This window comes from Trichechus manatus, unplaced genomic scaffold (assembly GCF_000243295.1).
Source record: "Trichechus manatus latirostris isolate Lorelei unplaced genomic scaffold, TriManLat1.0 scaffold00061, whole genome shotgun sequence".
Classification (NCBI taxonomy): Eukaryota; Metazoa; Chordata; class Mammalia; order Sirenia; family Trichechidae; genus Trichechus; species Trichechus manatus.
In genome coordinates this window covers 15,089,198-15,112,676 of record NW_004443997.1, presented here as the reverse complement: position 1 = coordinate 15,112,676, position 23,479 = coordinate 15,089,198, and the positions used below count along the sequence as shown (strand labels likewise).

At 49.4% G+C, this 23,479-nt stretch overlaps 1 protein-coding gene across 3 annotated transcripts in view; it reads left to right on the top strand.

Moving 5' to 3' along the window:
- Positions 1–591: 591 nt before the first annotated feature.
- KDM2B (lysine demethylase 2B) overlaps positions 592–23,479 on the top strand; it is a 25,332-nt gene continuing 2,444 nt past the window's right edge. For 2 of the 3 annotated variants that reach the window (XM_023733827.1, XM_023733826.1), the window contains exons 1-10: positions 592–5,553; positions 11,447–11,590; positions 12,645–12,731; positions 12,880–13,149; positions 13,351–13,464; positions 14,145–14,183; positions 14,298–14,977; positions 15,611–15,774; positions 15,863–16,024; positions 16,801–17,019. In XM_023733827.1, coding sequence (XP_023589595.1) covers positions 5,491–5,553; positions 11,447–11,590; positions 12,645–12,731; positions 12,880–13,149; positions 13,351–13,464; positions 14,145–14,183; positions 14,298–14,977; positions 15,611–15,774; positions 15,863–16,024; positions 16,801–17,019 — 1,942 coding nt within the window. In that variant the 5' untranslated portion in view covers positions 592–5,490. The remainder of the gene's footprint in view (positions 5,554–11,446; positions 11,591–12,644; positions 12,732–12,879; positions 13,150–13,350; positions 13,465–14,144; positions 14,184–14,297; positions 14,978–15,610; positions 15,775–15,862; positions 16,025–16,800; positions 17,020–23,479) is intronic. The other variant, XM_023733828.1, reaches the window with a different exon arrangement.

Sequence of the window (23,479 nt, the reverse complement as noted above, 5' to 3'; positions counted from 1 at the left end):
GAATCTTCTAGATTAAGATGGACTAGGAAGAAAGACCTGGTGATCTACTTCTGAAAATTACCAATGAAAACCAACCCTATGGATTACAACAGTCCGATCCACAACTGATCATGGGAATGGCGGGGGACTGGGCATCGTTTAGTCCATGTGCAGGAGGTCGCTATGAGTCAGGACCGACTGTACAGCAGGTAATAGCAGCAAACACTGGGATGGGTGGGTGGGTGTGTGAGTGAGGAGGGTAATCAGTGAATCTCCAGTGTAGGTTACTTTCTCTATTGGCTAAGGATGTTGACCATCTTTTCATGTGCTTATATGCCATCTATATGTCTTCATTGTAGAAATACGTATTCAGATCCATTGCCCATTTTTAAAATTGGGTTATTTGTCTTTTTATTGTTGAGTTATAAGAGTTTTTTGTACAGATCTTATCACATATATGATTTGTAAATATTTTCTCTTATTCTGTGGCCTTTTTACTTTCTTGATAGTGTCTTTGGAAGCACAGAAGTTTTTAATTTTGATGAAGTCCAGTTTATCTTTTTTGTTTTGTCACTTGTGCTTTTGGTGTCGCATCTCAGAAACCATTGCCTAACCCAAGGTTCTGAAGATTTACACCTATGCTTTCTTCTAAGAGTTTTATAGTTTTAGCTCTTATGTTTAGATCTTTGTTTTATTTTGAGTTAATTTTTGTTATTTATTGTGAGATGGGGATCCATTTCATTCTTTTGCGTGTGGATATTTAGTTGTCCCAGCACCGTTTGTTAAAAAAAACCATTCTTTCCCCACGGAAGGAGTTTCTGAATTGTTCAGATGGTTAACACGCTTAGCTGCCCTAACCAGAAGTATGGAGTTCTGAGTCCACACAGAGGTGCCTCAGAAAAATCAGCCATCGAAAACCCTGTGGGGCACAGTTCCTTTCTCACATACATGGGGTTGCCATGAGTCAAAATCGACTTGATGGCAGCTGAGTGTTTTTTACTGGTTTCCCTACTGAATGGTCTTGGCATCCTTGTCAGAAATCAATTGATCATTTATTTCTGCACTTTCAGTTTTATTTTATTGATCTGTATGTTTATCTTTATGCCACTACCACACTATCTTGTTTACTGTAGCTTTGTAGCAAAATTTGAAATTGAAAAGTGTGAGTCCTCCAACGTCTTTTTCAAGATCGCTTTGGCTGTTCAGGGTCCCTTGCATTTCCATATGAATTTTAGGATCAGCTTGTCAATTTCTGTAAAAAACCAGCTGGAATTCTGATAGGGATCTCATTGAATCTGTACATCACTTTGGGGAGTACTGCCATCTTAACAATATTAATTCTTCCAATCCATGAACATGAGTTGTCTTTTCATTTATTTAGGTTAATCCTAGTAAATTAATCCCAGTAATTTAGAGATGAAGGATTGAGGATGTTCTCCTCATGAATATTCTAGAGGACATTATCTGTTTTATTGGAAGCAATCAGTAAGTATGTCTGGAATGAATGAATTAACCGCTCTCTTTAAGGGAGATACTTACGAGTTGCTGATGGAGAAATGGTATTGGAATATTAGAACTTCTTTGTGTGGACCCCATATTTTCTTTACCAAATGGAGCTGAGGATCCTGGGTGGATAAACTCAACAAGGGGACTTGGGGTTGGGGAGACTGGTTTGTAAGTGAAAATCAATGGATGCCATGATTCCCTTTGTTGAGAAGAACTCCTATGCTCAAATTAACAAAGAGGGATTCTGGTTTACTTAAAAAAACCAGTGAGTGGGGCAAAGGTAGGAGAGAGTGGAATTTAGATTTGGTGTGTAGACCTTTGGTTATCATGTAAAAGAGATTTGGACAGGAGCTTTGTGCCAGAATGAGAGTGCTCTGGCTTGTTCACCCTCCTTCTTATTCCTTTTGTCTTCTGTGTGTCACTGTTTTCCATTGTCTTGCCATCACATGGTTACCTTGTGGCTTCTTCAGAATCCTCGTTGGACTTGTCAGTAGAGGCCACCTCCAAGGTTCTTTTCTTACCTGTTGGTTTTCTCGGCATTCTTTATTAGGATCTTGCATTTCAGGTGTTGCTCAAGTCACTCTTGACAAGCCAGCTGGTGGCCAGTTCCTCCAAAGGCTGGACAGCGAGGCTACAGGGAGCAAAAGTTTTCTAGCTTGATTTGGCAGCTGGGTAGAGAGGGCTGAATGGAGGTCTTCAGAAGCAGCAGCTTCTTGCACCTTTCCTTTGGATGCATTGCTGCTATCTGTTGTTTTGCAGGATATGTCAGCTGCTATTGAAATCCAGGCAGATTTGTTTTTTCCGTAAGTTGGAAAAGTGCTTTGGAAAGCACAATAAGGTGGTATCGTTTCACAGTCTCATGTGAGTTTTATGACTCTGGTGGAGTTGCTCCCACTTTTTGCTTGCCACAGACACTGCTGTCTGTGGTCAGAGGCTGCTAGTGGCCATTTATACCTGAGTGGAAGGAGGGAGCCATTCTTGGACTCCTGGAATTTTTGAAGTCCTTCACCAAAGAAGCTAGACCTTAGTATCTCTTGCTCTGAGGGTCGGAGTTCCAGCCCTTCCTCTTTGATTTTGTTCCGTGGCAGTTGCTGTGTGCCTGCTCCCTCTGCGCCTGACTCGAGGCTTCAGAATCTGCCCACGTCGCTCCCCATTTTTCAGGTTGTTTTCATCTGATCTCCCTGAGCCTCATCTGGATCCTTGGGGTTAGCTCGGGGATTTGAAGAGTGAGTTGGTAACAGGACGTGTGCTCTTTATAGGGGTAGAATCAGAAAGTCTTATGGTCAGGGAAGAGAGAAGGAAGCTTTCCAGCCTTCCACTTCCCTGGAAGAGGAAGTACTTCTCTGCACCTTTGGTTGGCACCCTTCCTTCTAAGGGCGCCTAAGCACTAAATGTGAACCTCTTCCAGGGGATTTGGTCAATTCCGTGAACTGTGTAGGGACCTCACCTGTTTCTCTGGTATATCCGCTGTCATTTATAGTGTTAGGAGTGTGGCCTGCAGTATACAGATCTTCAGCTGGCTCAGTGACCTGGGGCAAGTCATGTAGTCTGTAGCTTCAGTTTCCTCATTGGGAAAATGGGAACATTAATACATCTCATAGGGCTATTATTGGGGAAATGAGGTAAAATCACATGTAATGTGATGAGCACAGTGCCTGCACATTGAAGGTACTCAGCAAAGTACCTGCCATGACTGCCATCCTCACCGTCGTCATCACTGCTGCCTCTGCCTCCTCTCGGTGCTCGTCATTGCTCTGTGGTCACCTGTTGTGTTCAGGTCCAGAGTCCCTGTGTGCCGTTCTAAAATCCAAAGAGCTCTAAAAATGGATCGTTTCTATTCATTTGGTGGCAAAACCTGGTCTGAAATGATGTGACATCCTATCCTATTTATCCCATTTAGTGTTTGCTGTGGGACTGTTAACGTGTGTGACTAGAGGGGGCACCACAGGCCTCACAGGAGTGTCACATAGGACTAGTGAGAGACCCTGTGCTGCTTGAATGAATAGTAACTTGGTGTTGAGCAGCCCCTTTTCCTGAGGCAGCTGGTCTGTGTGCCGGCACGCCCACAGGTGGCCCTTCAGCCCTGGCCTGCCCTCATGCACCTCCCTCGTGGTAGGGCCAGTGGCTAGGGTGCCCCAGAGGCGAGGGCAGACATGACTGAGTCTGGAGTCCCTTTGTGGGAGAGGCCAACCTAGGGGCGGAGGGCGCGAGGACATGCGGGTCAGGGAAGCCGGGTCCAGCATCTCCTTTCCTCTTGGGGGCAGAGCAAGTTGAGCAGGACAAAGTTCCGGAGCAGCAGTGCACCTAAGGTGGGCGCTCTGGCCGTCAATGGTCTGGCGGTTTCTGTGGGTGCTGCAGGCTGTGGGGAGAACTAAATCCCAGGGAGGAATCAGCTTAGGTGTCAGCACCAAAGGGGGTCGTGCAGTTGTTGTGTGAACTTGCCAGCTCTCTGCAGGGACCACCACACTGTAGAGGGAATTGATGAGGGGAGGCTTTAACTGGGGAGACAGGTGGATGGTTTTTCTCCTTTATGATGTTGGGGGTGCTGTGGGAGAGGGGAAGGAGAACCCTCTCCACTGTTTCCGTGCATAGTAGCAGTAACCTCTGGACACATGAGTTAGCAAAAGGATATTGGATGGGATTTTGTTTAGGGAGCCAAGTGTGACCAAAGACTGAAACCTTGTGACTGAGGTGGTTCAGTGAGCTTAAAAGGGCTCTGAGCCTTAGATGTCGATTAGATCAGATCAAGGGGTGAGTCCTGTGTCTCCCCGACAGCGGGACTAACTGCTTTTCAGCAAACTTTAGAAAAGATGTTTCAGACAAGATGAACTCTACTATCCTAGTCCTTCTGCTTCAGATCCTAGGGGGACAGGGGACCTAGGGGGACAGGTCCACCAGCGGCCAGCCTAGGCGCTCCACCACGGATCCTGAGTGTGCAGGAGGCTTGGGACTGGTGGCCAGGATATAGGTGTTCCAGGGCAGGAACTATGCTGTTTCGGTCACTGTTTAGGATTTAGCACTGTTTTCTGTTTACGTAGGTCTCTGAGTGGCACAAACAGCTTGCATTTGACTACTGACCTGAAGGTTGTGCTTCGAACCCTCCCAACAGTGCCACAGTAGAAAGGCCTGGTGATCTGCTTGCATAAACATTATGGTCAAGAAAAACCTACGAAGCAGTTCTATTCTATGACGTGGGATTGCCATGAGTCAGAATCAAGTCAATGGCAATGAGTATTTGGTTTTCTGTTTATCTACTTTTTGCTCTTCCTGAGTCACAGGGAACGAGGAGTTTGGAGCCCACTTAGGGACGGTCTCAGAAGTCAGTGGACCTTGGAGTTAAATCTCATTCTCCCTGGGTTGGTGATGTGCCAGGCAGTCATCTAGAGATGTAGTGGTGGACAAGATGCCCTGGTCACTGCCCTCCTGTGCTCCTGTCTCAGAGGGAAGACCAGTGAGGGAGCAGACCATTACGACGGACATGCTGTGATGGGTACCCATAGGAGGGCCTGGATCCAGTGCACGGCGACGGGGAAGGGTTCCAGAAGAAAGCAGAGTGTGGACTGGGTCCTGAGCCATGATGCCCTCGCCCAGTGGAGTGGGAGGGGTTGGCATTCTCACAGAAGGAGCAGAGGCCAGCTGGGGAAGCTCGAGTGGCACGACCTGGCTGGCCGCAGGCGAGGCCAGAGGCCAGCGGGGCCTTATCCTGTGGCGTGGAGTGGCACAGGGGCCCATGAGGGCCTTGCACCAGGGCATGCTGTGGTCAGAAGCAGGGCTGATGCCCTGGAATAAGATCTGGCCGCCTTGCAGCCTCCCGTTTCACCAGTGCTGTCTGTTCATTTGCAGAACCGGGCGGTGGGTCGGCCCAAGGGGAAGCTGGGCCCGGCCTCCGCAGTGAAGTTGGCTGCGAACCGCACCACGGCGGGAGCTCGCCGGCGCCGGACGCGATGCCGCAAGTGCGAGGCCTGCCTGCGGACGGAGTGCGGCGAGTGCCACTTCTGCAAGGACATGAAGAAGTTCGGGGGCCCCGGGCGGATGAAGCAGAGCTGCATCATGCGGCAGTGCATCGCGGTGAGTGCGTGGCTGATACCCCAGTGCTGGGGTGGAGGGGACCACCCCTGAGAGTGGAGGTGGGAGCTCTTCCACCCTCCAGGACCGTGGGCCACTTCTGACTCCAGATACCACCCCTCTCTGCATCAGACCTGGTTGTTCATCCTTCCGGGACTGCATACCATCTGAGGGTGCTCCCTTGGGAAGATGGGGATCTGGGCGGGTTCTGTTCCCAGGTCCCTCTATGCAGCATTGGGGCAGCCCTGCCGCGTGTTCAGGCTCATTTTCCGTCACATTCCAGTGGCCTCATAACTCCTTCCTTCCTGAGATGGCCACGTACTTTGAAGTCCTCTGCCATTAAAGATGTCAAGCAGCCTGTCCTGTCTGTGACCCCATTGCCAACATTTAATTCGGGGCCCTCCCTTCCTTCCTGTTCTGTCTTCAAAGTCAGAGGTCTGGGTGGAAGGTCAGAGCCCCTCCTGAGGGACTGCCCAGAAGAGCAGAGGTGATTTATGGTGCCTCCCAGCCCCTCTAGCCTGCCTCACCTCCAGCAGGGGTAGTGCCACAAGCCTTGCTCCTGGTCAGGGGTGCGGGCGCAGGCTTTGGCTTTGGTAGCTTGGAACAGTCTTCGGTTTACCCATGAGTGCCCCCCACTCATGGACATCAGTAGAGTCCCACACACACACACTCTGCCTTCGGTAGGGCTCTGCTCCCAGGGCCCAACAATCCTCATGTAGGAGCAGTGATCTCCCTGCTCCGTGGAAAAGCAGGCTGGGCTGGAGGGGCAGAATTCCTCAGCCCTGGGGTAGCTCCTCAACGGGCCCAGTCTGGCATGGCTGAGTGCCAGCCCTTCTCCCTGGCTGCTGATATCCCTCCAAGCCCGAGGCCCCTTCTCCTTCTCCCACCACACACGCACTGATTGGAGTGTGGTTTTCACTCGGTACCTGTGCCCCAGGCCGTTCACATGGACTTCAGGGAATTTGTGAGCCCCCTAAAATGAAATTGTGTGTGTGTGCGCGTGCGTGCGGAGGGTCCCGGGGTCCATGTGGCCATTGGATTTGGTCAGGATTTAAGAGAGGTTGTCTGTTGGGCTTGTTGGTTCTGAAGACAGTCTCACCTAAAAGTTAGCATCTTGGCAGTGAACCCAGGACTGTCTTCCGCTTTGGCCTCCTTCCCACCCCCCACCCCCCTGCTGTTCTCTGAGACATTCCTTCCCTTCCCCAGAGCCATGTGGTCCCTGTCTCTTCCCTTCCACGGTTTCTTTGTCAAGCTGAGCCATCACCGTCTTGAGTGTGGGACGCTGTAATGACTGCCTGGCCGGTCTTTATTGTCTGTCCCAGCCCAGCTGTCCTGGGCATCAGCTCTCCCCGTGTCGCATTCATCCTTGTCACTTGCTGGGCATGGTGAGTGTTGGTTGAGGAAAGCTCATGTTCGTGTGGGCCTCCTCTCCCCGACCTCTGCTGTGGCCTCCAGATGCAGGCTCTGTCACCCTCGAGTTCTGCTGCTTTGTTGGGGCACTTCCACATTGTACACATCCATACACAAGCCCATCTGTATTCATTTTCTGGGCCCTTCTCTTTCTTTTTTTTTTTTTTTTAAGAAGTTCTGGATTTACAGAAAAACTGCAGTGGTAGTACAGAGAGTTTCCATATACCCTGCACCCAGTTTCCTGTATTATTAACATATTAGTGTTTTTACCAACTAGTAGTAATACGTTATTATTAACTAAGGTCCGTACTTAATTCGCATTACCTTAGTTTTTCCCTGATGTTCTATTTCTGTTCCAGGATCTCATCTAGGATCCCAAATTTCATTTAGTTGTCACGTTTCCTTAGGCTTCTCTTGGCTGTGACAGTTTTAGATTTTCCTTGTTTTTGACCACCTTGGTAGAATTTTTTTTTTTTCCTTTCGTTTGTGGCAAAATATATATAACCTAAAATTTCCAGTTTCAACCATTTTTTAATATGCAGTTTAGTGACATTATTTATATTTACAATGTTGTACAAACACAGTAAAACCAAACCGACTACTATTGTATCGATTCCAACTGATAGTGACCCTCTAGTATAGAGTAGAACTGCCCCATAGTGTTTCCAAGTCTGTAAATTTTTATGGAAGCAGGCTGCCGCATCTTTCTCCTGCAGTGTGGCTGGTGGGTTAAAACCACTGAGGTTTTAGTTAGCAGCCAAGCATTTTAACCACTGCGCCACCAGGGCTCCTTTGTGCGACCATAACCACTGTCTATTTCCAAAACTTTTATCACCCCAAGCAAACTCTGTACCCCTTCAGTGACTCCCATTCCCCTTGCCCCCATGTCTCTATGCATTTGCCTGTTCTAGATATTTCCTATAAGTGGGGTTATACAGTATTTGTCCTTTTTTACCTGGCTTATTGCACTCAGCTGCCCTCTCTCTTGCTGTGCCAAAGCCTCTCTCTTCCCATAAGCAGCCGAGCCCTCCTTTTGCTTCTCGTGGTCTGTGCGGCTCCTCCATAGACTTCCTCCCCTTCCACTATCCAGTGCCAGCTTCTCCAGAGCCCAGGCCTGGGTTTTCCCCGTGGATCTCTGCAGTAGCCTCTGCTCTGCTTCTCCCTCTCATCATGCCACCTGTTTCAGAATCATTACCTTACCCACCTGGTGCCCCTGCCTGCCACACCCCAGCCTCTCCCCACTGCTGCTGCATCCCGTGCTCTCTTCCCTGCCCTGGTCATGTTGCTGTCTACTCTTGGAGGTCCCTTCTGCCTTCCCACTGCCCATTTCTCTGTCTCTGTTAGAGCCCAGATTCCCTGTCGCCTGAGTCCTCCAGAAATCAGTCTCTGCTGCTTCTGATTCTTGTAACACTTGAACCTGATGCTTCCAGGTTTTCCTTGGGTTTTAGAGAGTTGTGCCTTTGTCTTCCCAAATACCTCGCGGGGAGCGGCTGTCTTCCTCTTTGCTATGTCCTTCTTGGTGCCTTGTTTCATGCTTTTCAGATGTTCGTTGGGTATCTGTTGAGTGGATGATGTCTTTTACCTTTAGTGTTCTGTGCATTTGAATTCAAATTTTTGTGCCATTTTATGGAGTCTTTTCCATTTACCAGTAGAATGGATACCCCAGCTTATTTGAAGCTCCCCTGAAGCAGTTCAACAAGAACTGACTGTGTGCTCATTCTGTGTTTAGCTACTGTCAAGTCAGTCCTTGACTCTTGGCAACCCCATGCAGTTGTTGGTCCAGTTGAACCATTGTGATCCGTAGGGTTTTCGTTGGCTGCTTTTTTTCAGAAGTAGATCGCCAGGTCTTACTGGGGACTGTAATAGGTGCTGGGAGGCAGGGCATATACTAGGGGCAGGGCGAGGATAAGTCTGACCTGGGCCCTGTCCTCAAGGGGCTTATAGTCAGTCTAGTGCCTCAGTTCTCAGACCTGTGGTTTCAGGACCCCTTTATGCTCTTAAAAATTATGAGGACCCCAAAGAACTTTTTTTATGTGGGTTATATTTATTGATATTTACCGTATTAGAAATTAAAACTGAGAAATGTAAGAGGTATTTTCAGTTCATTTTTTTAAAATAACAAAAAACCTGCTACATATTAGTATAAATAATGTGTTTCTATGGAAGAGTTTTTAAAAAAAAAATTAGTAAGAAAGAATGATGTTTTATATTTTTATAAATCTGTTTTATGTTTGGTTCATTAGAATAAAGCTAGGTTTTCATATCTGCTTACATATTCAATCTGTTGTAATAAGTTGTTTTGGTGGAAATGTATGAGGAAAGTTTGGCCTTCCACCAGTGTATAGGTGGGAAAAAGAGGAGTGTTTTAATAGCCTTTTCAGGTAACTGGATAGTTCTGATGCTCCACTGGAACTCAACAGGTAGCGGTTTCTTAAAGGTTAGTTGCAACACAGAATCTGAAACTGTTATCAGTGAACTTTCTGTACTGTTACATTAAAATCCATTCCTCTTGTCTGCCCTTTGAATAGCTCATTTGCTCATGCATGAGTTGTAACCTCACACATTGATCGTTTGGAAAATATTGGCTCACACGAATTAGGCAGATTTTCCAAATATTGGCACGTCAGATATCATCCAAAAAATCACATTTGTTAATATTTTCACTAATCTCATCAGAAAAAAATCTTTAAGCATTGGGGAGCTGTCCAGTTTGTATTGACTAATGTAAGTTTTCCAAAATTCTAATTCTTCTAAAAACTTAAATTTTATCATTTGTAGCAAATGCTGTCAGTTGTTTTTCTAGAAGCAACAGGCTCACTTCTTTCGTCTTTAAGAAAATATCTGCCCAATACTCAGGTTTCCATAACCATGGGTTGTTTTTTGTTTTTTCCTTATGGGACTTGAATTAAAAAAAAAAAAAAAAAAATTATTGTGGTGAAATATATGTAACAAAACGGTTGCCATTTCAAACATTTTTACGTGTACAATTCAGCGACACTAATCACACTTGCTGTGTTGTGCAGCCATCCCCGCTGTCTGTTTGCCAGTTTTCTCATCACCCTTGACAGAAGCTCGGTACACTGTAAGCAGTACCTCCCCATCTCCCCCTCATCCCTGTGACCACTGATAAACTTTGGTCTCTATGCATTTGTTTATTCTAGATATTTTACATTAAGTAGGATCATACAATATTTGTCCTTTTACATTTGACTTCTTTTACTTAGCGTACTGTTTGCAAGGTTCATCCATAGCATGTGTTAGAACATCATTTCTCTTCATGACTGAGTAATATTCCATTGTGTGTACGTGCCACTTTTTGTTTATCCATTCATCTGTTGATGGGCCCTTGGTGGTTTCCACCTTTTGACTGTTGTGAGCAGTGCTGCAATGAACATTGGTGTACAAGTATTCTTTTGAGTTCCTGCCTTCAGTGCTCTTGGATATATACCTAGGAGTGGAATTTCTGCGTCACATGGTAATTCTATGTTTATGTAACCATGGTTTTTCTACCAGCCATTCTTCTGAGTAAAAATGTTGTTCTTTGAAGAAAGTGGCTGTTCAGCTCACTGCCGAGTCACACTGGTGCTTTTCTGTCGTCCGTCAGCGGCAGTCCTTTACACATGCTTTTATTTTGTTGCACAGAATGGTGAAAGAATGTGTACTCGAGGGTTGAGAGTGTAATAAACAGTAGGTTTTACTGTTTAATCAGAGACATTCTTAAGTGAAATACAACTTTTTGGGTATGTGGCAATAATCCTGTGATGACTAGTCGGTTAGGTGCCGTGGCCTTGGTTCGTGCTAAGTTGCCACGGTGTCTGGCTCTGCACCAGAGGGCAGGTATTGACACAGTGAATAAGGTAGAGGACGGCTTAGTATTATTCTAGAGATAGTTGTGACCTCACCGACCTCCCTGAAGAGGTCTTGGGGACCCCTAAGGGCCCATGGACTGTATCTTAACACCTGCTGGTTTGGGGGTTCCCTCTGAGGCGCACCCTATGCCCTACCTGGATCTGGGCCTAGGTCACTCCCTGCCTCCTTCCACGTCACCTGAGTGAGGCTGTCCCTGAACCCAATTCACAATGAACCTCCTTCCCACTCCTCATCCCTGGCCCTCCCAGCTTTATTTTTCTCCATGTCCCTTATCACCATCCCACATACAATGCTGTGATACTAGTAGCTGGTGTGCTGTCCTTCATTTGTCTGTCTCTGTTTCCCTCCACTGAAGTGCATGCTCAGGATGGCAGAGATATGGATCTGGCTAGTTTATTGCTATATCCCTAGCACTTAAGAGTAGAACCTGGCACAAGAGGTAGTGGCCCAGGAAGTACACAAATGAATGGTTGGGTAAATTAATGGGTGGATATTAGTGCTTCAGCCACTTCTCTGGCGTCCTCTGGCCGGCCTGAGGAGAGCAGTTCTCCCCCTGGGCCTGCACTCCGAGTAGTCTGTTCCCTGCTACATGCTGACTTTGCCCCATGCCCTCCAGCCTGTGCTGCCCCACACCGCCGTGTGCCTTGTGTGTGGCGAGGCTGGGAAGGAAGACACAGTGGAAGAGGAGGAAGGCAAGTTCAACCTCATGCTCATGGAGTGCTCCATCTGCAATGAGATCATCCACCCTGGATGCCTGAAGGTGAGTGGTCCCCGGGGGGTCTGGCTGTGCTGCTCCACACGCCCCACCCTCACCTCACCCCTGGGCCTCCGGTGGTGCTGATGCTGGGGAGGGTCTTAGGTTCCCTCCCTGGAGACTGCTGGTGAGGGGATGGGGACTTCAGGTAGCTTGGTGAGTTCCAGGAGGACCCCTGAGTCTGGGGGATTCCGTGTGTCTTGATGAATCCAGGGCAAGAAGGGTCTGGAGTAGCTCAGAGCTTCTACCCACGTCTGTGAGGGGATGAACATGTATACACACCTAGCTGCCAGTACCCTGACTGCAGAGAGTGTCCAAAGACAGAGAGTGCTGTGTCTTGCACTCAAAAACTGGGCCAGAGGGAGAGACTCAGGTGGTGGGGCTGCTCGCTGGTGTCCTGCCTTGGGGCTTCTGGGAGAACAGGCGCCTGAGCCAGGGGAGGGCAGGTCTTAAAACAACAGGTGGCTGCATTCCTGTTCCTTTGTGCTGGGAACCTGTTCCCTTGGTGTGCCCAGGGCAGGGTTCCCTTCTTCACCTTCTGGTGACCTCTGGGCTGGAACTGTCTTTCCTAGGCAGTGGGTTCCACAGTTTGGGGATGACACCTCTGGGCTGGGCCTTCTGTCGCAGGGACACAGCATTGCACCTGGCTGTTTTACCTGCATTAGAGCCAGTATGGATGTGCGTGCCTTAAGAGAGTCAGGGTGGGTGTGGCCACAGTGATCTCCACGTCTGACTGAGCAGTGTGCTGCATGCTGTCTGCGCCTGGCCCTGCCCTCACGACCCCCCAGTGAGCCAGGTGACCAAGGGATTTGCCTAGAATCGCAGAGCAAGTGAGGTAAAAAATCAGGGTCTGAACCCCGGTCTGACTCCAGAGCCCCTCGTCCTGCCCAGCTCTACACCACTCTTGTTTTTTTTGGCTAACAGGGACATGAAGGTGGCATTTGGGAGGGAGTGTTGGCTGTTTCTGGCTGATGGGGCCTCACAGAGACCTGCATGCCCATGAAGCCAGGGCTCCCTCACCACCCTGCCAGCTTGCTGACTTCCTGTGTGTCCTTTGCAGATTAAGGAGTCAGAGGGTGTGGTCAATGATGAGCTTCCAAACTGCTGGGAGTGTCCAAAGTGCAACCATGCTGGCAAGACCGGGAAAGTGAGTGCTGGGCTCCAGGTCCCGGGGTCAGTGGGAAGGCGGGCCTTGGCCTGTACCAGGCTGTTGGGCTGGTGGGGGCGGCAGATTCCGGGTGCGGCAGGGGGCAGGTCCAAAGATATACAGTTGGTTTGTTCCTTCTTTCTTTTTGGCCTACAAGCAAAAGCGTGGCCCAGGCTTTAAGTACGCCTCAAACCTGCCCGGCTCCCTGCTCAAGGAGCAGAAGATGAACCGGGACAACAAGGAAGGGCAGGAGCCTGCCAAGCGGAGGAGTGAGTGTGAGGAGGCGCCCCGACGCAGGTCGGACGAGCACCCTAAGAAGGTGCCCCCAGATGGCATCCTGCGCCGAAAGTCTGACGACGTGCACCTGAGGAGGAAGCGGAAATACGAGAAGCCCCAGGAGCTGAGTGGACGCAAGCGAGTATGGATTAAGAGGGGCTGGGACAGGAGGGTTTGGTGTTGGCTGGTCCTGGGGTGCGGGGATGGTGGCAGGGGCGGCAGCGGGCAGAACTCGGGATCCTGGCCTCATGCTGCCCTGAGCAGGTCACATACATCCCGAGAGCCCGGCCCAGATGACAGGAGGGGACAATCAGCAAGTCACTCCTCTTCCCGCCCCCTTTAGGCCTCGACGCTTCCAACGTCCCCCGGTTCCTCCTCTCACCTTTCGCCGAGGCCCCCTCTAGGCAGCAGCCTCAGCCCCTGGTGGAGATCCAGTCTCACTTACTTCCAGCAGCAGGTGCTCCCACGTGCCCCACCCTCCTGAGCCCTGAGGACTCACGAGTCCCTGGCTGTGTCCCCTCATTGGGCCGCGAACCCCTGGCGGCAGACTCTCCTGAGGCACCTGTTCACCGAGGGTTCCCAGGCTTCAGGCCCGGCTTTCTGAGGCTGGTTCTGGCGTGGGGCCTGGGAAGCTCTCTGTGTGATGGGTGCTGGGTCGGTTGGGATCGGAAGCTGAAGCTGCCCATGGGAAACCCTGTGATCTAGGGTACCTCAGGACCTGGCCAGCCCTGCTCTGCCCACCAGTCTTTTCCATCGTCAGCCACCAGGTGGCGCCTGGAGTTTCTTCTCCCAGTGGTCTAGCCATTAAGGTTTGACTGGGAATGCCTGAAGGCTCTGGAACCTGCTTCAGAGCCAAATGCGATGGAAATGGGAGACTCCAGATCTCTGGGTCTGCTGGGGTGGGAGGTCAGTAGGGTGGGACCAGCTCAACCATACTCCGACTTTCCAGCCTCTTCCTTGAGGCTAGCAGCCAGCCCCCCAATCTGATAGTCAGATGTGAGGGAGGGGGCTCTGTGGAGAAGGCTTCCCTCCTGTTCCTACTGTTGAGACTGGGCACTCATGGTGGGTTGGGTGTACAGGGGACCAGACTCCATGAACCCTGGGAGCAAGCTCTGCATCCTTTCTTTCCTGTGACAGCTAAAATCTGGCAAAGAAGATAAGCTTTTCAGGAAAAAGGTACTGTCTCCCCTTCCCCTCCCTGAGCCCTAGGTCCTATGGCAGAGGGTCAGGAGGCCCTGGGTGGGCACAGCCCTGAGCCTGAGGGGCTCACCGCCTACCTCTTCCCCACAGCGGCGGTCCTGGAAGAACGCAGAGGACCGGATGGCTCTAGCCAACAAGCCGCTCCGGCGCTTCAAGCAAGAGCCGGAGGATGACCTGCCCGAGGCGCCCCCCAAGTCTAGGGAGAGTGACCACTCGCGCTCTAGCTCACCCACGGCTGGGCCCAGCACTGAGGGCGCAGAGGGCCCTGAGGAGAAGAAGAAGGTGAAGATGCGCCGAAAACGGCGGCTTCCCAACAAGGAGCTGAGCAAGGAGCTGAGCAAGGAGCTCAACCAAGAGATCCAGAAGACAGAGAACAGCCTGGCCAATGAGAACCACCAGCCCATCAAGTCGGAGCCCGAGAGTGAGAACGAGGAGCCCAAGCGGCCCCTGGGCTTCTGTGAGCGCCCCCACCGCTTCAGCAAGGGCCTCAATGGCACACCCCGGGAGTTGCGGCACCAGCTGGGCTCAGGCCTGCGGAGCCCGCCCCGCGTCATCTCCCGGCCCCCGCCCTCCGTGTCCCCACCCAAGTGCATCCAGATGGAGCGGCATGTGATCCGGCCGCCCCCCATCAGCCCCCCACCTGACTCACTGCCCCTGGATGACGGAGCAGCCCACGTCATGCATAGGGAGGTGTGGATGGCCGTCTTCAGCTACCTCAGCCACCCAGACCTGTGTGTCTGCATGCGGGTCTGCAGGACCTGGAACCGCTGGTGAGCAGGGTGTCGGCTGTGCTGGCACACGTGGGCTGGCCTAGGTCGGGGCTCTGGGTTCAAGGCTTAGACTGTGTGGCACGTGTGTCCCCACATGTCACCCCTGTAGCCATGGTAGACATAACGTGTCACTCGTGGCCGCCTCCACTGGCCTCATGACACCTTTATTATCCTCCACAAAGAGCCCCAGGTGGCCACGGCGGTCACTCCAGACTGGTTTTGTGAGAGGATGGCCACCTCCTGCCTTTACGGACTTGGCTCCTTAGAAGCTGCGGTCAGGCCCAGACGAGCCCTGTGTTACAGTTAGCTAGGTTAGGAGCAGGGCCTCCTGCTATCGATGTAATCCCAGCTCCGATATCTATTAGCTTTCTGGCCTTGGTTAGGTTATGTAACCTCATCTGTGAACACGAGGTGATGTCTCCCTTACAGGGTGGTTTTGTGATATGGCACATAGAGGCCCAGTGAGCACACAGTACAGCTCGATGAGGACTTCACTGCCGCCCCCACAGGAGCCTGTGGTGGCAGAGGAGGGGTTGGAGGGCCGAGCTTGGTGGGTGCGGGAGAGTTACTACAGCCATACGGGGGCTCAGGTGCGCCCCACACCTGACAGCCCCCTCCGGCCGGCTGGCCCAGGTGCTGCGATAAGCGGTTGTGGACCCGCATCGACCTGAACCACTGCAAGTCCATCACACCCCTGATGCTGAGTGGCATCATCCGGCGCCAGCCTGTCTCCCTGGACCTCAGCTGGACAAACATCTCCAAGAAGCAGCTGAGCTGGCTCATCAACCGGCTTCCTGGTGAGCCCTGGGCCGAACCCCAAATGAGCCACTTGGGGCTGAGGCCAGGGGGCAGTGCCTGACCTGCCACCCCCTCCCTGTCACCCAGGGCTCCGAGACTTGGTGCTGTCTGGCTGCTCGTGGATCGCAGTCTCGGCCCTCTGCAGCTCCAGCTGTCCACTGCTCCGGACCCTGGATGTCCAGTGGGTGGAAGGACTCAAGGACACGCAGATGCGAGATCTCCTGTCCCCTCCCACGGATAACAGGCCAGGTGAGTTGCCCAGCGGGGCCAGGCCCCAGGGATCATGCAGGGGAGGTGTGCCAGGCAGTGTGGGTTGATCTGACCACAGACTCCATCTGGCGCGTGCATACTCGAGCCTTCCCCGGCCTCGAGGTCCTTGACTAGTCTCTTCTCCCAAGGACGCAGGGATGAGTGCAGGCTGCTGTGTTCTCAGTCAGCCTCGGGCTCTGGGGGGTCCGTTAGTGCAGGCTCCTCTGACTACCCCGAGACCCTACTCTGCACACACCAGGTTCTGCAGGCCCTGAGGTCAGCATGGCTGGACGGGGCTCACAGGATGACGGAGCCCTCCTAGGTTGAATGCTGGGACTGTCACTCCTCGCCAACAGCTTCAGTGAGCGAGCGGGGTAACCCGGAGACACCAGGCCCTTCCTCCTTCCATTGGGGGCTCAGTGTTTCTCAATCTTCGGATTTTTCAAGGGACTCTACTGGTTGCCACCGAGTTGACTTCATAGGGTTTTTGATGGTTCTGACTTTTCAGAAGTAGATCACCAGGCCTTTTTTCCAAGGCACCCCTGGATGGTTAACATCTGAACACTTTAACCCCTTGTTAACTCAGAGACTCAGGAAACCTAAAAACCTTCTGATTTTTGAATGTTGGAACTAATTCCGATTTCTGGGGAACACTTTATGGCTAAACGTAATTCAGGTGTTACTTCTGGCCGGTAGGTCTTTTGAGGGTCATGTCTGCGTAAACACATCTCCCTGGTCAGGGTGACGTGTTGCCCCTCCCCCTCTTGTACTACCAGGTCAGATGGACAATCGGAGCAAGCTGCGGAACATCGTGGAGCTGCGCCTCGCGGGCCTGGACATCACGGATGCCTCTTTGCGGCTCATCATCCGCCACATGCCCCTGCTCTCCAAGCTCCACCTCAGTTACTGTAACCATGTCACCGACCAGTCCATCAACCTGCTCACCGCCGTGGGCACCACCACCCGAGACTCCTTAACAGAAATCAACCTGTCAGGTGAGTGGGGGCCGCCTGCCTGCTCTGTCCAGCTACCCGGGGGTGGGGGGGTGCTTTGCACTTGATGGAGGCGAGTGGCCGTTGTGCTCTGGACAGTGTTCAGTGCTGGGAGAGACCAGTGAGCCAGACAGCCGCGCAGCCCGGCCTACATCAGACAAGTAATAAGTTACTGTTGGATTTGTAATGGCTGCTACGAAAAGGTCGTGCTGGCAGCGTGAGGACACATAACTGGTTCCTGACCCAAAATGAGGGGCAAGGAAGGCTTCCTGAGGTGGCAGTGAGTGAGCTGGCGCCTGATGGCCACGCGGGGGGTGGGGACAGGACGCAAGGACAGTTTGTGCGGGCTTGAATGATGTGGCATCGGCCCTTGTAGTGGCTTATGGGTGCACCCCTGACCCGAGATGTCAGGGCGACTGTTGTTGGAGGGAAAAAGAAAATCCCAGTTCCTTCCAGCGTTGCTTTGCTTCTGTCACACACTCTTCAGAATCCCCACACCCTCCGCTTGCTGAAGGTCTGCAGGGGGCATTAAGAGCTTGGGGCACAGTGCACGGTGGGTTGGGCACAGGCAGCATTCCGGTCGGCTAGCTTAGGGAGGTCTGGATTGGGTGTGTGAGATTTCGATAAGGCAAACAGAGAAACTTAGATATTTTTTCCAGAAATTACCAAGTAATAAAGGACACCCTTACCTAACTTAATTACATTTTGATGCAGTCAAATCATGATGTTGTGCTTCATCAGGGTTCACATGTTTAGTCATTTGCTACTTTTTGAATCCCATGCTTATGTCTGACTGACACTGTTCTGCGAGCCACGCCGCGTCATGGGAGGTTTGGATGGCAGGAGAGCGTTCTGTAGCTAGGTCCCTGGGAGGCTGCCCTCCTCATGAAGTCTTGGTGGCGAGGGCTGTCCCCACCCCGTGAAAGAGCAGAGAGCCGTGCTGGAGTGAGGTGTGACCAGCGACAGCTGCCCAAGGCCCTAGTGGTCTTGGATTGAGAGGGGCTTGCCCCTCAGAGAAGGATTAGAGGGCATCTTGGTGCAACTGGACTCTCCCAGCATGCGCAGAAGGAACTGTCTTCTTCCCTCCCGCTGTAGGGAATTTAAAAACAGATAATGGTAATAATAGGCAATCCTTCCAGAGCACTTACTGTGTGCTAGGCCCTGTTCTCTAAGCACTTTATGCATATTAATTCCTTTTATTACATTCTAATTTAGTTATTACGTGTAGCAGAGATACCAGTACCAGTCCCCTCCCCCGGTGTGGCCCATGATGTAGAGGGTGTAAATAACCACATGCATTTTGTTTTTTCTACCACATAATCCATCAAGCTTGTCTTTTCATCTCAACACATACGATCTCCGCCTTCTTTCTAAAAGTGTGAAGTGTATCAGAGTATGTCTCTATACCCAGGCTCCTCTAGGTTTTTGTTTTGTTTTGTTTTTTTACTTCTCCCTCCCATCCGTGTAACTAGTTGAGTGATAATCTGTTCAGAAAACGATGATAGACACGTTTCAGGATCAGTGAAATTGGTTGAAGGATCTGGACTAGTAACAAAGTGAGCCGTAGTTGTCTACTTTTGTTATCTGGGCTGAACTTCATTCTAGAACTATTTATTGGGTGCCCACGGCAATCCCTTGCCTTCCCCTTCCCCACGATTCTCACCCGCTGAGGAAGCAACCACTTTAAACTCTCTAGATCTTTCTTCTAGTATTTATCTCCATATTTCCAAATAGCAAGCCTAAGTTGCTGTTCTTCATTTCTTTCTTCTATTTAGACATTATATATTTATTAATTTGCTATTATAGACCACAGACATTTAATACTCTTGCATCTCCTGTTCCCCCTTTTGCTTTCTTCTTCATCTTTACAATTTCTATTATGTCATAATCTTTTTTAAGTTACTATTATTTACCTTACTATGCCCATGTAAATAATGTTTTGTTGTTGAGCCAAATACTGTATTATGACTGTTTCTTGTGCAATTTTTTGTTTCCTAGAGTTAACAATTGCCTGATTTTTGCTTGCTTAGTTTTCTGAGCAAACTATACAACAGAGTTGAATCCTACTCCCCCACCCCATACAAATTCAGCAGGTACTCATCTGGTATTTTTTTTTTTTTTTTTTTTTTTTGGTCTTATTTTTTTTATTGTTGTGCTGTAAGTGAAAGTTTACAAAAAAAATTTATACATACATTGTTATGTGACCCTAATTGCTCTCCCTATACTGTGACAGCACACTCCTCCTTTCCACCCCGGATTTCCTGTGTCCATTCAACCAGCTCCTGACTCTCTCTGCCTTCTCATCTCACCTCCGGACAGGACTTGCCTATGTATCTACTTGAGCTAAAGAGCACACTATTCATGAGTAGTATTTTATGTCCTATAGTCCAGTCTAATCTTTGTCTGAAGAGTTGGCCTCGGGAATGGTTTTAGTTTTGAGCTAACAGTCCAGGGGCCATGTCTTCCAGGGTCCCTCCAGTCTCAGCCAAACCATTAAGTCTAGTCTTTTTACTAGAATTTGAGTTTTGCACCTCACTTTTCTCCTGTTCCATCAGGGACTCTCTGTTGTGTTCCCTGTCAGGGTGGTCATTGGTGGTAGCCGGGCACCATCTAGTTCTTCTGGTCTCAGGCTGATGGAGTCTCTGGTTTATGTGGCCCTTTCTGTCTCTTGGGCTACTGTTTTCCTTGTGTCTTTGGTGTTCTTCATTCTCCTTTGCTCCAGGTGGGTTAGGACCAATTGATGCATCTTAGATGGCCGCTCGCTAGCTTTTAAGACCCCAGACGTCACTCACCAAAGTAGGATGCAGAACATTTTCTTAATAAACTTTGTTATGCCAGTTGACCTAGATGTCCCCTGAAACCATGGTTCCCAGACCTCCACCCCTACGACTCTGTCCCTCAAAGTATTTGGTTGTATTCAGGAAACTTCTTAGCTTTGGTTTAGTCCAGTTGTGCTGACTTCCCCTGTATTGTGTGTTGTCCTTCCCTTCATCTAAGATAATTCTTGTCTACTATCTATGTTAGTGAATACACCTCTCCCTCCCTCCCTACCTTCGTAACCGTCAAAGAATGATTTCTTCTGTGTTTAAACCTTTTCTTGAGTTCTTATAATAGTGGTCTTATACAATATTTGTCCTTTTGCGACTGACTAAATTCACTCAGCATAATACCTTCCAGATTCCTCCATGTTATAAGATGTTTCACGGATTCATCATTGTTCTTTATCATTGCATAGTATTCATTGTGTGAATATACTATAATTTATCTGTTCATCCGTTGATGGTCACCTAGGTTGTTTTCATCTTTTTGCTATTGGGAACAGTGCAGTGAACATGGGTGTGCATATATCTATTCGTGTGATGGCTCTTATTTCTCTAGGATATATTCTAAGGAGTGGGATTGCTGGATTATATGGTACTTCTATTTCTAGCTTTTTAAGGAAGCGCCAAATCGATTTCCGAAGTGATCATACCAATTTACGTTCCCACCAACAGGGTGTAAGTGTTCCAGTCTCTCCACCATTTATTATTTTGTGTTTTTTAGATTAATGCTGGCCTTGTTGGGGTGAGATGGTATCTCATTGTAGTTCAGATTTGCATTTCTCTAATACCGAACCAGTTTTTGTATGAGACCTCCCTCCTGCTCTTCCAGGAGCGGCATCCTGGGACTGCCTTCCTCCACCGTCTGGGGGTTCCTTTTACCTCTGTTTTGTGTTGGATGCTCTCCTTGATCCCGTATCTTTTGTGGGGGCAATGGTGGCTTACTCTTTCACTTTGGTGGGTGACGTCCTATAAACTTTGTTATGTCTGAAATGTGTTTGTTGTACCTCACATTTAATTGATAGTATAGAATTCTTGTGTGGGAACTACATTTCTCCAGAAACTGGGGGGCATTGCCCCACTGTCTTCTACTTTCCAGAGTTGATGGCCATTTTATTTTCATCCTTCAGTGAATCGATTTTCTCTTTGGACGTTGGCAGGAAGTTTTCTTTGGCTCTAGTTTTCAGGGATTTTCGCTGAGGAGCCTTGGGATTTCATGTTGTCCATCATGCCAAGCATTCGCACAAGCCCTTGGAGTCTGGAGATCTGTGTCCTTCAGTTCTGAGGAGTTTTCTTGAATTATGTCTTAACTTCCTCCCCTCTGGTTTCTCGTTCTGGACTAATCCTCTAATTTTCTTCTCTTCTGTTTTCCACTTTGGTGTCTTTTCACTCTGTTTTCTGAGTTTTCCTCCACCCTTCTTCATCATACCACCCATATGTGAGGTTTTCATCTCTGCTCTCCTAAGGTCAAACCATATGAAGTTGCAGTGTATGTTGTTCAGAAACAGTCAAATGTTGGTGGCTTCATGGGATTTGATCTAATATTTTTAATTTTATAAAATTGTATTTTGTTCTCTGGTGGAGCAGTGGTTAAGATCTCGGCTGCTAACCAAAAGGTGGGCAGTTCTACTTTGTCCTGTAGGATCGCTATGAGTCAGAAGCGACTTGATAGCCAGAAGTTTCGGTTTTATTTTGTTCTCTGAGTTTGTGCAGAGTGGCCTCTTTTTGTTTCTTGTGTCCAGAGATTATCTTACCTGTGGGATGGTAAGGATAGTTCTGTGTGTCTCTTCTGTGTGGTCTCGGTTTCCCTCTGTTGGGGTCAGTGGTCTTCATAGGAGACTCTCCTCGGATTTCTGTTGATGCTTTGCTGCCCACTCCCACTGAAAGTGAGGCCCTGGAAGGATGACAGGAAGCTCTGTGCACATGCGGGGAGCCTGTTGCTGTGGACACAGTGGTTGGGGGGTCTGCCCAGGTCGTCTCTAGGAGAAACACGTACGTCAGTGTCTTTAGGTCTTGTACTGGTATCACTGCTTGGCCTGGGCTCACTCTCTTCGGAGTTGTCTTTGGCAAGCAGTTTTGGTAAGAAGCCCCCTCACCCCCCTGCTCGAGGGCTCAGCCAGAGTTCTTCCTGGCAAAAACCCTTTCATCAAGTGAGCCGGATAGAAAGGACTTTCCCATGGAAAGTCCTTGGTCCCTGGGCCTGGAAGACAGTTTTCTGCTTTTTGGCATTAGACTTCCTGCAGCCTGGTTCTGCAGACCCTCGTAACCAGCCTGCCTCCCCCACGCAGTGTGCAGGCTCTCCCGTTCCTGATGGACGCTCCCAGGTATGCCCAGAGTAGCTGCCAGTCTAAGGTGTGGTCTGGTCACATGGCCACTATGGTCTCTCAGGCAGTGTGGGGACTTCTGAAGCCATTGGAGGATCAGTGCTCTTATCCAAGGATAATTGGTATCAGGAAAAGGCCTGTTCAGTATGGGGGCCAAAACAGCAATGGTGAAGCGTGAAAAACAAAAACATCTATGGAAGTCAGTGTATTTTATCATATCTTGGCAAAATTCCTAACATATTTGAGCTTAGAATGAATCGAGTATTGAAAATGAATTGTTGAATTTTGGGGGCATGATTTTTCTGAATGGATTATGTGATAGCATTGAGCATCCTTCATTTTTCTGCAGTAAGATTATGAAGAGGGCCAGCCATTTTGAGGAAAATATTTGAGGGATTAATTAGATTAAGGGATGCCCTTGGAAAACCTGATTTATTATCTGCTATTTTTTTTAAATTGTGGTAGAAATACATATAACAAAACGTTTGTCATTTCAACCATTTTTACGTGTATAATATAGTGACATTAATTACGTTCGTCATGTTGTATAGCCATTACCACTATCCGTTTCTAAATTTTTCTGTCAGCCTTAACAGAAAACTCAAACCCTGGTGGCACAGTGGTTAAGAGCTACAGCTGCTAACCAAAAGGTCGGCAGTTTGAATCCACCAGGCGCTCCTTGGAAACCCTATGGGACAGTTCTACTCTATCCTATAGGGTGGCTATGAGTCGGAGTCGACTCAGCAGCAACGGGTTTTGGTTTGGGTTAACAGAAAACCCAGTGCCCCTAAGCAATGACTTCGTCCTTCCCTCCCTCCCACCCCTAATAACCACTAATAAACTTCGGTCTCTATGCATTTGCGTGTTCTAGTAGTTCGTCTAAGTGGGATCATACAATACTTGTCCTTTTGTAACTTGACTTCTCACTCAGCATCATGTTTACAAGGTCCATCCATGTTGTAGCATATATCAGAACTCCAGTTGTCTTCATGGTTAATTTTCCATTGTATGTATGTACCACGTTTTGTTTATTGATTCATCTGTTGATGGACATTGAGGTTGTTTCTACCTTCTGGCTGTTGTGAATAGTGCTGCCATGAACACTGGTGTACAAGTATCTGTTTGCATTCCTGCTTTCACTTCTGTTGGGTGTGTACCTAGGAGTAGATTGCTGGATCATATGATAGTTCTATGCTTAACTTTTTGAGGCACCACCAAACTGTTTTCCACAGCGGCTGCACTATTTTACATTCCCACCAGCAATGGAGGAGGGTTCCAGTTTCCCCACATCCTTGCCAATATTAGCTATTCTAATTGGAG